Source organism: Phacochoerus africanus, chromosome X (genome assembly GCF_016906955.1).
Source record: "Phacochoerus africanus isolate WHEZ1 chromosome X, ROS_Pafr_v1, whole genome shotgun sequence".
In the NCBI taxonomy this organism is placed as follows: Eukaryota; Metazoa; Chordata; class Mammalia; order Artiodactyla; family Suidae; genus Phacochoerus; species Phacochoerus africanus.
The window spans coordinates 35,804,396-35,821,296 of record NC_062560.1 but is presented as its reverse complement, the minus strand read 5'-3'; the positions used below and the strand labels follow the sequence as shown (position 1 = coordinate 35,821,296).

The 16,901-nt window shown below is 47.0% G+C and overlaps 1 protein-coding gene across 1 annotated transcript in view; it reads right to left on the bottom strand.

Annotated features, from left to right (window-relative positions):
* The window catches only part of XK (X-linked Kx blood group antigen, Kell and VPS13A binding protein), a 55,406-nt gene extending 39,046 nt beyond the window's left edge, over positions 1-16,360 (bottom strand). The window contains exons 1-2 of the mRNA XM_047764960.1: positions 16,015-16,360; positions 6,328-6,590 (exon numbers count right to left, since the gene is read on the bottom strand). Of these exons, the coding sequence (XP_047620916.1) occupies positions 6,328-6,590; positions 16,015-16,259 (508 nt within the window). The 5' untranslated portion in view covers positions 16,260-16,360. The remainder of the gene's footprint in view (positions 1-6,327; positions 6,591-16,014) is intronic.
* Positions 16,361-16,901: the final 541 nt, after the last annotated feature.

Below are 16,901 nucleotides of genomic sequence, written 5' to 3'. Positions count from 1 at the left end.
CAGCAAACCACCATTACCCGGGAAGTTCCCCTCAGGCTGGACTCTTGGGCTCCTGTCACCTCACACGTGATGTTTTCACCTGTCTTGCCCTGTGTCGGGTGTTTGACCCTGGACGGCCGTGACACTGCTTCTGATCACAGATCTGGTTTGGCAGCCGCGCCCTCACCGGCCCCTGTCCCTGCTCCCTTGGGTTTCACCTGCCCCTCCCAACAGGACACTGGTGCTCCCTCTGCAGGGCTCGAGTTAGAACGAATCCTTCCTCACTGCCCCTTCCCGCCTTTTCAACATGCACAAAAGCCTGACCTTGGGTGGCTCTTGCCTTCCCAAGGGCAGTGATTCCTGGCCTCCCTCCCCCGAGAAGACGATGCCCAGTCACACGCAGGAGGGCATTTGGCGGGGTGCCGCATTCAGAGTGGTGACATGTGGGCCGTGGCCCCCACGTCTCCTGTGAACCCACAGGAACGGCTGCAGCACGATTCCTACAGGGACGGCGGCACAGCTCTGCCTGATCCACGCACGACGTCCAGGTGACTCTGCAGAGGTCAGGAAAGTTCAACCTCCAAACTTGGACACCAGACAGAGAGGCTGAAAGAGCCCAGGAAGCCTGGCTCCCTGCAGGTGTCACCGGGACACTCTGCTGACTACGGCCTGGACTGTGAGGTGACCACCTGAGCACGCGGCCCTGCTACCCGACACGGTTTGCCCACCTCCCACGACTCCTCTGGCCCTGAATGACCTCCCCTGCTGTGACGTCTGCTGAGGAACCCAGGACACTGTGCTTTGTGCTCAACCAAGCCACAGCCCTAAGCCACATAAGCTGCTTTTAGTAACAGACCGCTATTGAACCAACGGGGCAGGATTTGAGAACAATGACGGATGGCCTGGCACTACCCACCCTGGGCACACTCCCTGGTGGCTGAAGGACACTGGAAACGCAAAGATGCTCCACCTGAGGGGTGGGGTGGCACGACTGGTGTCATCACGTGACCAGCTGAGGTGACCTTCTGCAGGAGAGGCCTGCTTGCTGCTCAAATGAAGAGATGAGTAAGAGCGGAATGTGGCTAAGGCTTGGGGGCTTCGTGACTCTGATGACTCATCACTAAGTTGTGGGCTGGACATCTTGACAATGAGGATTCTGCACACATGTGGCTGAATGAGCACCAGGTGTCAAGAAAGGTTTCTTGGATTCACACAAGCACCCGCTTCAACGAGCTCTAAACACAACCGACACTGTTACTCTGAGGATACATCTGAGAAGTTGGCAAAGGGTAAGCCAGCTCCGATGAGGACTGTGTGGTTTGCGGGTGTAGCCCTGGCTTCTTCCTCTGCAGGACACTCTCTGTCTCCCCACAAGGCTCAGCAGGACGTGGATTTCACAGCCAGAGGCCCAAGCATCCGGCAGTCACGTGAGAAGAAGGATCAGTCTAATTTACTAGTGCCCCACAAGATACAAGGATAAATTCTGCAGAAAATATAGCATTAATATTACCTGTCTCAAGTCCTATTTTGGAATGAGGCAGGGTAAAAACAATAACATGAAATCAACATGGCCGAAATTCCTTTTATGTGTATTTCCTTATGGATTCTCCATCTTCACAATTTCCATGTAAAGGCCCTGTCCCATTAAGTCCATGCCAAGCGCTCTGCCACCCTCTGCACCCAGCCCACTGCCATCGCCTCCTACTTGTAGACCTGCTGCAGCAGGAAGGAAGCTTTCAGGTCCTCGGTCCTGCTTTGCAGCCCCTCCCCCGTCACCACCACCATTCTGGGAACTCAGCATCCCCGGGGGCCCTGCCCACCCCGGCCTCACAGGCCCGGGCGCCCTCAGAGCCACGGAGGAAGGAGGGCCTCGCCCCCCCACAGCCTCGGCCAGCCCCGCCCACCAGGACCACGCCCCGCCCCGTCGCCCTGGGAAACGGCTCCCCGAGATCGCGGATCCGGGTATCCCGCACTCACCACACCTCCCGGCCCCCCACCCGCACCCCGAGCCCCTCCCGGGGGTCCCACGGACGCCTCAACGACACGTGACAGAAACGGACAGGCGTCCGAGGTACCTCCGTGGACTTTAATGGCTGCAAGACCTTAAAGGCGACCAGACCTTCCTCAGCCACACGCAGTGTCCGCCGCTGAGGTCTGGCCCGGCTCCGGGACCCAGGTCTCACCGCCCGGCCTCGGGCAGGGGCTCCTCGGCCCCCTCCTCAGCCCCCCGGGAGACGCTGCTGGCCTGGAAGAGGCTGCTGAGGGTCTCGTTGTGGCTCCTGGCCCTCTGCACGTGCTCGGGGGCGATGCGCATCTTGCGGCTGCTGCGGGCCTCTGTGGCCGCCAGCTCCTGGATGTTGGCCGTCAGGTACTCGAGGACGCCGGCCAGGAACACAGGGGTGTGCGAGCTCAGGCGCTGCGCATAGCGACCCTCTCGCAGGAGGCAAGGAACTCCGCAGCTCGGCTTTTACAGAGCAGGAGAAAATCGACCTACTTCTTAAGGTTGATATGGTCTTGATTGCTTTTGCTCAGCTCGATCCAGCTTGACTGTCCCACTGGCCTGGGCCTCTTGAGATGCTGGAGCATCTTTCTGCCCGCTGTTTCTTTGTGCTCCAGCCTCTCATTGGTCAGGGAGCTGCCTTTGTGACAACTTAGATTCTGCGGCGCCACTGGTGTCCTCTGGGCCCTGATCAGGACTGGCCTAAAAATGCCTATGCCAAGAACCCGGTCTCTCTGTTGACTGGATCCTCTTTTTCAGGAAACCCTTAACTTTCTACTAGATTTTAAAAGCGTAGCTAAAAATATGAATGTTTCGGTGGAAATACAGCCTTGTCTTTAGGACACCACTCCAGGTTGTCTGAGTCCAGCCTTTGAGCTCATCTACATCCCTGTGTAAGCTGCAGGTCACTGACTGACATGCATAAAGCCTTGTAGAGCAGGGGTTCAACTGTCTCTTTCTTACGTTGCGTTGCGATAAAAACCACTTTTACCTCCATTTATACACTCATTTCAATATCCCTAGTCAATATCCCTGTGTCCATACTTTGGATTCTCTTTTAAGCTGCTTCTAACATCTGCTGGTCCTCTTATGAGTTAAATTTTTTAAATGTGTTCATTAAAAAAAAAAAAAGTCTGAAACTGAAAGCAAAACCACACCCCACCAACCTGCTCTTCTCCTGGCTGCTCTACAAACATAAATGGGGATCCATGGCTACAACTGCCCATGGCAGGAACTGGGGAACCGTTTTGTTTGTTTTTGTCTTTTTGCCATTTCTTGGGCCTCTCCCGCGGCATATGGAGATTCCCAGGCTAGGGGTCGAATCGGAGCTGCAGCTGCTGGCCTACACCAAAGCCACAGCAACGTGGGATCCGAGCCACGTCTGCAATCTACACCACAGCTCACAGCAATGCCAGATCCTTAACCCACTGAGCAAGGCCAAGGATGGAACCCGCAACCTTGTGGTTCCTAGTCAGATTCGTTAACCACTGAGCCACCACAGGAACTCCCCAGGGGGAACTGTTTTTGACATCTCCCTCTGCCTCACTTTCCAAGTCAGTCAATTATCACCTTGTTCCACTTCCGTATCATTAATATTGCTCCAATAACCCATTTCTACTATTCCAGCCCAAAGCCATCACCATTCTCCACTTGACAGCTGTAGTAGCCACTTCCTGGCCTCCGTGTTTCTCCCCTACCTTCCTTCCAATCCATTTTCCAGGGTCATCAGCTTCTAAAAGTCCACCTGATCTTGACGCTGTGTTGTTTAAACCACATCCATGAGTTCCTACTGCTTCTGGGATAAAGTCTGAAATCCTGGGATGCCCTTTTCTGCATTTCCTTTACTTGACTCCTCCTCAGCTATCAGATGTTGGTTTCAGCTTAAGTGCCTCTGGGAATTTTCCCCTCATCTCCCAGACTTGGTTAGATGTCCCCCAATAGACCCTCACGCAGGACTTTCACTTGGCAGGATTTATCTCACAGAGAATAAACATGGGACTAATGAGTTGTTTCACGCTTGTCTCTCCTGTGCCAAAAGGATCCAAGCCTGTCCACCTCGTTCGCCACTGTATCCTCAGAGCCTAGCGCAGTGTCGGAACACGACACATATTCAATACATAGTCACTGAACTCGTGAATGAATTCACATAAATCTACCCCCAATTCCTGCCTCCTCTGGCAGACAATCCACTTTCCAACTTGAATAATAAGAGGGAGCTCATCACGTCTATCTTACAGGGATGCTGTGACCACGAACCACCAGAGCCAGAGCCACAGCAATGTCACATCCGAGCCACATCTTCAACCTACACCACAGCTCATGGCAATGCCAGATCTTCAACCCACTGAGCGAGGCCAGGGATCGAACCTGCAACTTCATGGTTCCTAGTCGGATTCGTTAGCCACTGAGCCACAATGGGAACTCCAGAGGGTAAATACTTTAGATATTGTGGACCACATGTTCTCTGTTGCAACTAAGCAAATACTCAACACTGCTAGGGAAAAAAAAAAAAAAAAGCAGCAGACATAGACAACAGCTAGATGAAAGGATGTGGCTGCATCCCAGTAAAATTTTATTTGCAAAAACAAACACGCTTGTTTGGGCCCATGGATTGCTATTTGCCAACCTCTGAACTAAACGACAATCTTAATTTTCAATAACTTGAGAAAAAAAAGGAATCTACTTGTGAAACCCAAAAAGGCTGTCATAACATCTGGTCTCTCGCTGTGTCCCTGCCACACAGAAAAACAATGAACTGGGAAGAGGGTACAGTGCATGCAGAGGACACGCCTTGGCCAATGCTCATTCTAGTTCTAAGTCCTTAGGGTACAAGGATGCTGCCATATTTACTGGGCACCTATTGTCTACCTGGGCTGTGGGAGGCATTTTTGCACAAATGTTAATCCAACAAGGTTCAAAATTCTCAACTTAAAGTCCTGATATATTTTAAGAATCAGTCACTCGGAGGTAACCTGGATAAAGGAGACAGTTGTGACATGCAAATACCCTATGACTCAGCCATATATTAAGATAACTGTACCATCCAGCCTTGATTATAGGCAGAAAGAGGATAAAATTGAGGGAAGTGAAATTCATAAGAGTGATTTATTTTAACAGATTCCAATTTCAGTGTTATCTTAAATATGTATTTTTTCAACTTAAGGCTTTTAACTTAGTTTTGCTTATCTATATGGCAAACTTACCGGAATAACTGGTTTTCATTTACTTATAATTTTATTAATATTTGTGTGAGATTATTTCCTCACACAAAGGTTTTTCATTTCTATCCAATGCATGTACAAATTTTTTTTGGGGGGGATATCTGGCTTAATCAAAACCTGCTTTCACTTTCATAATGTGAAAATAGCCCAAAGGTTAGAGAATTACATTCATTTTATAGCTGAGATACCTATTACAATTTCAAGAAGATAGAGTGCTTTTTCTTTCTTTCTTTCTTTCTTTTCTTTCTTTTTTTTTTTGTCCATGCCTGAGGCATGCAGATGTTCCCAGGCCAGGGATCAAACCCATGTCACGGCAATGAACTGCTGCAGTGACAAGGCCTGATCCTTAACCAGCTGTGCCACAAGGGAACTCCAGGAGAGAGTGCTCTTGATTCCCTCGCTCATTACAAAGAAGCTGTTAACAACCAACTGTCTTAGCCGGCTTAGAACTATCCCTGAACCACAGAGGCTAAATCCAAAAAGGCCCAGCTGTTGGCAGCTGTATGTGCACCAAGGTGTATTTTCCAAAACGATCACAGCAGTGAACTTGCAGAACCCCGCCATCCTCCAACGAAAGTTACAGAGTTTCCTTTCCTCTCTCTCCCTTCCCTTGAACCTCCACAAGACTCCTGACTGCTTCAAAAAAGAAAATGCAATAGAAGTGATGTTGCATGCTTCCAAAGCTGGACCACAAAAGGGACACTCTTCCACCTGGCCCTCTCTCACGCTTAGGACTTGCCCTTGAAAGCAGCCACCACGCTGTGTGGAAGCCCCAGCTCGCCTATAGAGAGATGAAGATCTGAGGCCCCCAGCAGGAGCCCGCATCCGCCATAAGAAACGCACCTAAATGAGCCCTCAATGGTTTCTAGCCCCTCTTCTCTGAGCCACCCCAGCTCATGCACAGTGGAACGTAGGTGAGCCCTTCTGAGCCCAGCCTAAACTGCAGATTCATAAGCAACATAAACATCACTATTATTTTAACTCATTAAGTTTTGGACTTAGTAACTGGAACACAGACCCAGGAGTAAATGCACATAGAAATGAATTTCCCTGGAAACAAAATAAACCTTATGTTCTGCTCTCCGTTTGGAGTCCCAAATGCACATGGAAATAAAAACATAGACATACCTCTTGAGACAGTGACATGCTGCTGCAGGGTGCTTATGTACAGCTGCAGGGTCAGCTGGGGGGCTGAGCCTAGGAAAGCCTGGATCACCGACGCGCGGCTGAACGCAGATCGGTGGGTGAAGAGCTTGCCCTCTGCCTGGCCCACTTCCTTTTCGATCTCCTCTGAGAGGCCATTTTTTGGCATCTGTCGCTTCCTGGTGATGCTGACATAAGGCTCTTCAATGCGGCCTGACTGACAATAGATGCAAAAGACTTCGAAACACCTGGAAACAAATCATAAAGTCCTGATGACCGGAGGCAAACGGGATTCTGCTTACGGGATCCTGCTTACCCATGGTCTTATTCTCACAACGTGACTTGGTTACTCTGGACTGTGGCCCCTCCTCTAAAATCATCCACCCCGAGGAACGTTTCTGAGCACACGATTCTCCTAAGGCCCTCCAGCAGGCCAGCTGGAACTGAGTGTGAGCCAAACTGAGGAATGACACTGGAGGCCACTGAGGGCAAGAAACCGAGTAGAGACTGGAATGGGCGGGAACGGGTTCAGGCTCCAAAGCCACAGAAAAACGTTCCATTTCCCTTCCTGACACTTATTAGCTGTGCAGCCCTGGAGAAGTCAATTAACCCAAGCCCTTTCCTTCAATTATAGAGGTAGGAGTTCCTGCTGTAGCTCCGTGGAAACAATTCTCTCTCGTCACCATGAGGACGCAGGTTCGATCCCTGGCCTCACTGAGTGGGTTAAGGATCCAGCGCTGCCGTGAGCTGTGGTGTCCGTCACAGATGCGGCTCAGATCCGGCATGGCTGTGGCGTAGGCCGGAGGCTACAGCTCTGATTCGACCCCTAGCCTGGGAACTTCCATGTGCTGAGGGTGTGGCCCTAAAAAGACCAAAAAAAAGGCAGCAACAGAACTTACTTTGCCACATTGTGATGGAAACAATATATGGGTGTGCATGTGTACGTATGTATATACACACACATATATACACACATATATGAACACCTGCTTTTTTCCCCCACATCCAATAGATGCTCCAAATCACCTCAGTTAAAGAGCAGCGATGGTTGTGAGAGCCCCTAGCACAGAGCCCCTTCTCATGTAGAGCTCCCCCAGAAGACCACTCTACCGGTCTCTGCTCTCTTAAGGCTTTTGGGGACATGAGGAAAGTCAGTCATGCCTGCCAGCTCTGTCTCAGCGATGGAATTTCAAGCCTGCCCCAGGGTTGGAGTCTTAACCCGTCATCTTTCTAGACTGATAGAGTACCTGGCTTTTAAAACTGGATTTTCCTCTCTAGGTAAGGATAGAGATACCCAAGAAAGGGCGCGTACTAATGCATATGATTTACTTTAAAGCACGCAGGCGCATGCGCACACGCACACACAAGTGGGTTGAGGGATGGATGGATGTGTGAAATAAAACGTCAATTGTAGCATCTAGGTGGTGGATACTTGGGTGTTCCCTGTATAATTCAAGGTGTCTTCTGTGTGTTGGAAGATTTTTCATAACACAATGCTGGGGAAAATGGGTTTTTCCCTAGGAATAAGAAAAATGGGTTTTTCCTAAAAAATACAAAAAATGCTCATAGCCTAAGGTTTAAAATTGTTAAAGGACATTTTTTCCCCCCAAACGTGCATTTTCATAACAACCTTGTAATGCTGCCAGAAGATTTTATGGCTTCATTTATTTTATTGAGTGTTAACTTTGTACTCTCACCTTGAGGAAACTATGGCAACAAGAATACATGCATAATTTGAAATAATAAAATAAAAGCTGATGTAAGAAAGGAAATGCAGGAACTTGGTTGGCGAGTACAAAGTTGACATATTTTGTGATTATTATCTTTGTTCATCTATCCCTGGGAGAAACAAGGTACACAGCAGTGTGTGTGCATGTGTCTGTGTGTCTGTGTGAGGTGGGAGGGAGGGAGAGGGAGAGGCAGTTGTCGGCTACATTTTGTCCACAGGGGTCATGGATACTTTTTTTTTTTTGTCTTTTAGGGCCACACTCACAGCATATGGAGGTTCCCAGGCTAGGGGTCGAATCGGATCTGTAGCCAACGGCCTACACCACAGCCACAGCAACAGGGGATCTGAGCTGCGTCTGCGACCCACACCACAGCTCACAGCCATGCCGGATCCTTGACCCACTGAGCAAGGCCAGGGATCGAACCCGCAACCTCATGGTTCTTAGTCGGATTCGTTAACCACTGAGCCATGACTGGAACTCCTGGGGGTTGTGGATACTTTAATTTATTGCATGAAAATATGTAAAACAGCACAGACCAACTTGTTTAGAGGAAAACAATGACATTCAAGGTTTTAAGTTCAAGTCAGCTGATCCAACTGAATTTGCTCTGAGGGAAAATGCAAGTCTATGACTGAGGACTGTTAGAGGCCTAACAACTTTACCAGGTTGGACTACAGATCAAAACAAAGGCTAGAGGACAGACTCAAGGGACCATCACCTTTATTTTCAAATATGTAATGAATGCAGACTTGCTTTGCTAACTAAGTGCTGTGGGTAATGCGAAGATAGCTGGATACCCCTGGTTCATTCAGAGGTGCCCATGATCTAAGTGAGAAAATGGGACCTATACATAATAAGGATAATAAATAATTAATACAACTAATATTTACATAGCACCTTCAGTCCATATTTCCCATGTATTAACTCACTTAGAAAGCCTACTGCAGGAGTTCCCGTCGTGGCTCAGAGGTTAATGAATCCCACTAGGAACCATGAGGTTGTGGGTTCGATCCCTGGCCTCGCTCAGTGGGTTAAGGATCTGGCATGGCCGTGAGCTGTGGTGTAGGTCGCAGACGCGGCTCGGATCCCGTGTTGCTGTGGCTCTGGTGTAGGCCGGCAGCTACAGCTCCAATTAGACCCCTAGCCTGGGAACCTCCATATGCCGCAGGAGCGTACCTAGGAAAGACCAAAAAAAAAAAAAAAAAAAGCCTACTGCAAACATTTGAATCATAGCATTATTTGTAATAGCAAAATTCTAGGAATACTCTAAAGGTCACAAAATAAAATGATGATTAAATAAACCCGAATATAGGAATTCAATGAAAGAGCATCCAGTTCTTAGAACTGACAGTATGCACATACATCTGGGGAGTTCCCTGGTGGCCTGGTGGTTAAAGATCCAGCTTTGTCACTGCTGTTGCACATATTTGAACCCTGGCCCAGGAACTTCTGTATGCTGTGGGCATGGCCAAAAAAAAAAACCCAAAAAACAAAAAGACAGTATACACATACGTGTGCTGATATATAAAAATGTTTGCTGTATTTGGTAAGCAAAAAGAGTAAATTACAATAGTATATAGCATGCAGGAAGTTCCATATTTTATAAAAAGAGAATTATATATACACACATACATATATATATATATATATATATATATATATATATACACACACACACATATATAGTCGAGTGCTTGCACGGACTCAGACTGACTCAAGAAACAGGGATTTTGCAAGCCTGTTGTTAGACAATTTAGGAGCTTGAAATGGGCCATGATAGAAATATTTAAATCATAGAACTCAGCAAACACTACTAATCAGAGGTCCCCCTGCCCCAGAGGCAGTTTACAGTTTACCAGCTTATCGATGTAAAAATATTTGTGAGGGCATACAACAAAACATTAAGAATTGTTCTCTTTAGTTAGTCAAAGTAGAACATTAACATTTTTTTAGTTGTGCTTATCTGCTTTCCGCCCTCCTGTCGTTTCAACAACAAATATGTTTTACTTGAAGAATAAAATCAAGCTCAGAATTCTTAAACACTCAAACAAACAAGACGCCAGCGCATGTTAAGAGCTGAAACAAAATGAAAGCTCAGAGGAGAAAGCAATTCTCTTGACGCTGAAGAGGGGCCTGTGTTACATGAAAAGCATGCGCATGACTGCAGACAAAATGAGCCCTTACTGTCTATCAATGGAAACAAAAAAAGGTCCCCTAATGAGGTAACCACAGAGGTGGCCCTGAAACCCAGGTGGACGCCCTTGAAATTCACTGTTTTTCCCAACTGATAAAAATCTTAGCACAGAATTTCACACATATAGATGTTTAATAAATTTGTGAAAGCCCCTGAGACTTCCGCCATTTGCCACTACTGGTTAAGAAAAGTAAGAAACCCCCTCCTCTTTTTTCAACGTTGCTAATTATTAGAGAAATGCAAATCAAAACTGCAATGAGGTATCACCTCACACCAGTCAGAATGGCCATCATCAAAAAAAAAATCTACAAACAATACAGAGTTCCCGCTGTGGCTCAGTGGTTAAGGAACCCGACTAGTACCCAGGAGGATGCGGGTTTGATCCCTGGCCCTGCTCAGTGGGTTAAGGATATGGTGTTGCCGTGAGCTGTGGTGTAGGTTACAGATAGGGGTCAGATCTGGCATTGCTGTGGCTGTGGTGTAGGCCGGGAGCTACAGCTCGGATTCAACCTCTCACCTGGGAACCTCCATATGCTGTGGGTGCGGCCCTAAAAAGACAAAAGACAAGAAAAAAATCTACAAACAATAAATGCTGGCGAGGCTGTGGGAATGTAAGCTGGTGAAACCACTATGGAGAACAGTATGGGGGTGCCTTCAAAAACCAAAAATAGAACTGCCATATGATCCAGCAATCCCACTCCCCGGCATCTATCCAGACAAAACCATAATTCAAAAAGATTCACGCACCCCAAAGTTCACTGTGGCACTATTTACAAATAGCCAAGACATGGAAGCAACCTAAATGTCCATTGACAGAGGATTGGATAAAGAAGATGTGGTACACATATACAAAGGAATAGTACTCAGCTGTAAAAAAAAAAAAAAGAAAGAAAGAAAGAAACAATGCCATTTAGAGCATCATGGATAAGTCAGACGGAGAAAGACCAATATCATACATAATTACTAATATGTGGAATCTAGCAAAAAAATGATACAAAAAAAACTTACAAAACAGAAACAGACTCAAAAGATTCTGAAACCAAATTCATGGTTACCAAAGGGGAAATGTAGGGGGAGGGATAAATTAGGGGGCTGGGATTGACATATACACACTACTATACATAACACAGGCAACAAGGACCTACTGTATAGCACAGGGTCATCTACACACTACTATGTAATAACCTATATGGGAAAAGAATCTGAAAAGAAATGGATATGTGTGTGTGTATATATATATATAAACTGATTTATTGTGCTGTACACCTGAAACTAACACAACTTTCTAAATCAACTATGCTCCAATACAATTTATTTTTTTAAAATTTTGAAAAGAAACACACTCTACTAGTCTTCTTCGAATTCTGCAAGATTCACCCAATTACTCCAGACATTTTTTTTTTTTTTTTGTACTTGAGAAGTTGCTACATACAGCCATAAATTAAGTATTTTCATCAAACTCATTCAAGGTAGTTTTTCAGTACTGTGTAGCTCAAGGGTTGGCAAACATTTTCTGTAACGGGTTTATAAAGAGAGTAAATATTTCAGGCTTTGCAGGTCTTTACTGTAACTACTCAGCTCTGCCACTGTAACGCTAAAGCAACTGCGGACACTATGGGAAAGAATGTGCCCGGCTGTATTCCAATAAAACTTTATTTACAAAAACAGGCAGTTGGGGGGATTTCACCTGTGGGGCATGGTTTGCTGCTCCCTAAGGTAGGTAATCGGCAGGCTGATCCTTTTTTTTCCTTTTATCCCACGATCGAGCACCACAGTGGAAGGAGTTTACGCCTCAGCTGAAACCATGTGTGTTGGCGTCAGCACAAACCATCTGTGGTACCAGAGACCCTCTGAGGTAGTTAATAAAAACACGCTTTCAAAAGAAATACTGATTATGATTTCCTATATGCCACGTTATCTTCATATGACACACATGCTCTGCGAAGCGACACAAGAACCAAACTGGTTAAATAGAAAGCGCCACGTGACCTCTGAAAAGCCACTTGCATAATCTCCCTGAGCCTCAATTCTCAACTGTAAAAAAAAGATAATGACAGTTAGCTCACAAGGTTTTACAGTGGACAGAATTAAATACGGTCTGTAAAAGCACTTTGCAAGCAACAACAGAAAAGCTCTTCAAATTCAGGCTGCCGTTTTTAAAGTCTTTTGAAAGTGTCCCATAGAAAGAAACACTATGGATGGGCGTTTGCAATTAACATGTACACACTACTATATATAAAACAGATAACTAACAAGGACCTGCTGTTTGGCACAGGGAAATTACTCAGTATTCTGTGATCCCATATGGGAAAAGAATTTGAAAAGGAATGAATGTATGTATAACGGCTTCACTTTGCTGTACACCTGACACTAACACAACATTGGAAGTCAACTCTACTTTTCATTTTGACTTTAAAAATCAAAACAGAAAAGAAAGAAATACTATGGTGAATCACTTTGCAGTGTTCTATAAAAAAGAGACTAGACTCACAGATAGAGAAGACCAACTATCAGAGGTGGGGAGAGGGAAGGGGGAGGGGCTATACAGGGGGAGGGAATTAAGAGGTACAAATATGAGGGATAAAATAAGCTGAAAGGATGCATTGTACAACACAGGGAATGTAGCCAATATTTTATAATAACTACAAATGGAGTGTAACTTTAAAAAATCGTGAATTACTCTACTTTACACCTATAACCTATGTGATACTGTACATCAACTGTACTTCAATAAAAAAAATTACTAGAACGTCTTGGCTTTTATTTTATAAAGCCAGATTTTTATGTACCATTTTTCCCTCATTATACCAGTGAATAAGAGTGGAGGAAAATTCCTTGAACCTGTAACTCATTTATATTTACTCCTTCTCCCAATTAATCTATAAATTAACATAATGTAAAAGAATGATAAAGATGCTTTCCCCCCCTCTGGTTTTCTAGAATATCTACTGTCATTCACAATAAAGTCCTTAAAATAGGGGGAAAAAAAAATTTCATTACTCGATGTTCGCATTATTCCAACCTAGCCTTAATGCGGAAACAACCCTTCAGGGTGCAACTACAAGTTTTAAATATGAGACCGATCTATATGAAATATGGTGCTCTCCCAATGCTTCCCTAAAAGAAAAAAAGGGAATGAGGCCTAGTTTGTAGTGTTTAGGCCATAATCGCTACAGCTGAACTGAGGGACCTTATGTTAAGTTCAATCGATAAGAAGGGAAAAGAGACTCCTTGTTCAGGAGAAATAATTTTGATCTTTATGTAAAGCTGATGTCTTAAGAGTTAAAATCGAATCAAAGAGTCAGCAGGAAGAATTTCCAAGAAGACAGTAAGTCATGCTAATACAACACAACCTCAAATTGCTTTTCTTTTCATCTGGAAGCTAAGGGGCTTGGAACCACCTTTTGTGTTTCTCAGCATGGGTCCAACATCATCTTGAAATAAATCAGCTGCATGAGAATGAGAGCGCCCTTGTTGCCGGAAGTGGGTTGTTTGTTCCTTTGTTTCTTATGTTTTATTTCGGGGTTTTTTTTCCACTAAAGGACAATGACCCATGCAGAATTTTCTGGGACTAGGTCTCTTTATGGTGTTGACAACTTATATATACCTGAGATGTCTCCAAAGCACCAAACTTTCTCTTTCTTTAATAAAGTTAAAATATTTGTAATATAAAGGAGAAATGATGGCACTTTACTATAATTTTCAGGAGAAAATGAAAATCACCCATAACTCCATCATCTAGAAATTACCACTCTCTCCTTGAGCTGAGGTTTATGTGTGTCATGTTGTTTTTATACATACTATTGTGTCATTAGCTTTGTCTTGGGTCACTCTTAGTATTTAGCCACATTTTAAATGGCCCTACTGATAGGGTATTCTCATTTATCTAGATGGCTTATTTAGGCTCTGTTTTTTGGTGGGTTTTTTTGTTTGTTTGTTTGTTTGGGGTTTTTTTTAGTTTTGCCCAGATGACCAAATTTTCTTCATTTAAGATGGAACGATTGATAAAACATAACCCACACTCCCCTGCCTTCTTTCACCCAATTAAGCCCATCCCATTTCTAAGAAGCCTTGTGAATGTGCTCTAGACCTCATCTTCCTCATCAATAAAATGGGGACAATTATATCAACTACATGATTAGGATTCAATGAACTGAAGGATATAAGCAGCTACCTACCAAACCATCCAGTACAAGAAGCACTTGAGAAATGTCAGTTCCCCTTTCTCTGTCACTTGACTCAAACATCCTGGGCAATGAGGTTTTCTTTTCATGACATGAACTTGTGAAAGGATGAGTGCCTGGTCCAAAGTCAGAGCACATCGATTTCACTGAGCCGGAATACAATCAGGATGCCGTGGCCTACTTGGCCAGGAAGGACTAACTCTCTCCCCACTCCATGGGCCCAGGTGGAGAGACTTTTAAAATTCCTCTCCCGATTAGACCCCTAGCCGGGGAACCTCCATATGCCACAGGAGCGGCCCAAGAAATAGCAAAAAGACAAAAATAAAAATAAAAATAAAATAAAATTCCTCTCCCTCTCTCTTTCTTTCTCCCTCTAACTCCTCCCTCGCTCTCAGGATGTCAGGAGCAACTTTGTACTCCTGCCAGCGCACCTGTTTCTCTTCCTTTTTAAGATTCTGCTGCTTTTGGAGACGGGGAATCTGGTTCACCAAGCTTGTCCTGACTATGTGTAAATTACAAGTCAGTATTCTGATGATCAGCTGGGACAAACGCCTTTCATAAAAAAATGTGAAGTTTTCTAATTGGGCTCTGTAAAATACATCTCGCTCCTAGACTGTGTGTGTGTCTGTGCGGTGTGTTTCCTGATCGGAAAGGTTCCTAGCTAGCTGAATTTTCTGGCAGCTGAGTGCTGGCCTTTCTATCTCTTTGCAATCCTCTTATCGCCTATGTCTAAAGTTCAGTATTATACATTTGTTTCTAATCAGGACAGACACCCTTTATTTTGCTTTTACTACGGAGATGAGGTACCCAAACACATTTTAAACACTCTTCCTAGTCCTAAGATATGCCAAACTCTCCTTCGTTACCAGGAGTTTCTCTTTCCACTTGCTTGGTAGTAATAAAGTTTAATTTCCAGAGATGTCACTACTAGTTTTTCCTCTTAACACCCAACAAGTGTTGGCCCTCATGGCACCGTGTTCCAGCTTCACTGTGTTTAGCAGTTAGGCAGGGCCCCGAACATTTCTACAAACCCCTACGTTTCTGCATCTGAGAGAAAAAGACTGATGCGTGGATTTCTAGAGTCGTGTATTAAAATTAAATAAGTTAATATTTAACGAACGCGCTCAGAACACGGCCAGGCACGCAGACATCTCCCGTGTTTGATCAATTTAAATTAAATTCAGTCATCTGTACACGCTTCTGCTCTGAGAGCCATTTGGAACGCACTTCCTAAGGGTCCGTCACGACACCAGCCCATCCTGCCGGAGACGGACCACCTGATCACAGGGAAAGCCTGTCTTTGACGAGGTCGAAGCGCGTGAAACTGACCTTTCTGTTGGTTAAATTCAGTTAACTATTGGCCATTTCTGACGTTAGACCCTAACAGGAAGGCGGTACGCCCGGGCCTGATTCCCACTCTCCCAGGATCCTGTCGCATTCCTGTGACAGGGACGGTGGGACTGAGCAGCCGGCCGGGCCGGCCTGGGCCTGGTCCCCGGCTCCAGCCATCCGTCCCCTCGCTCCGGAGGGCCGCCCCCCGCGGCGCCGGGGTTCCCACACGCACCTGAAGAGGGGCCCGAGCTGCAGCAGGTGCAGCAGCAGCACGAGCGGCCGGTCGCGGCTGAAGTCACGGTGCACGAAGAGGAGCGTGAGCTGCACAAGCGCGCAGGGCAGCAGCGAGAAGAGCAGCGTCAGTGCCTGCCACATGCCGTCCCCGCGCGAGCGGTAGGTGCTGCTCAGGTACAGCGCCGTCGTCGTCTCGGCCACGAACAGGAACACGGACGCCAGCACGGAGCCCGGGAATTTCATCTCCGCGCGTCAGCGGCGCGCACCGGCGGCGGACGCGGTGGCGGCGGTGGCGGCGGCGGTGGCGGCAGCGGCTGCCCCAGGGGCTCCCGGCATGCCCGGCCCCAACTGCTCCCGCGCTCTGCGCTGCCCGCCGAGGGCGCGGGGCCCGGCCGCTGGAGCTGGGCCTGGGGGCGAGCGACCCGGCGGGGCTGGGGCGGGGCGCGCGGCCCAGGCGGGACACGCCCACGCGCACCGTGCGCCGCCCGCGCGCCTCACGGCCCGTCGCGTCTGTGCGGCGACGATCCGCGGGCGGGCCGCGAACCCGCGCCCGGCGACAGCCCGCGCCGAGCCCCACGGCGGGCGGCAGGCCCCGCCGGCCCCGCCGGCCTCGCCGGCCCCGCGCGCGGCCGCTGGGTCCTAGAGCCCCTTGGCCGGCGCTCGCGTTCGAAACCGTCACATCCCTTGGAAAACCCGCCGCCCACGGGGGTCGGAGTTGGGGTCAGGATGCCTTTGCAGCCCAGTGTCTATTTTCCGGGCCTAGAGAACGCCCCATTCCTCAAAGGGCCAGCGTCTTCGGTTACCTAAAAATAACCAGGCCACACAGACGCTTTGCAAAGTACAAGTGTATTTCACGCACCCAGAGTGTACCATTTCACTGAAAGT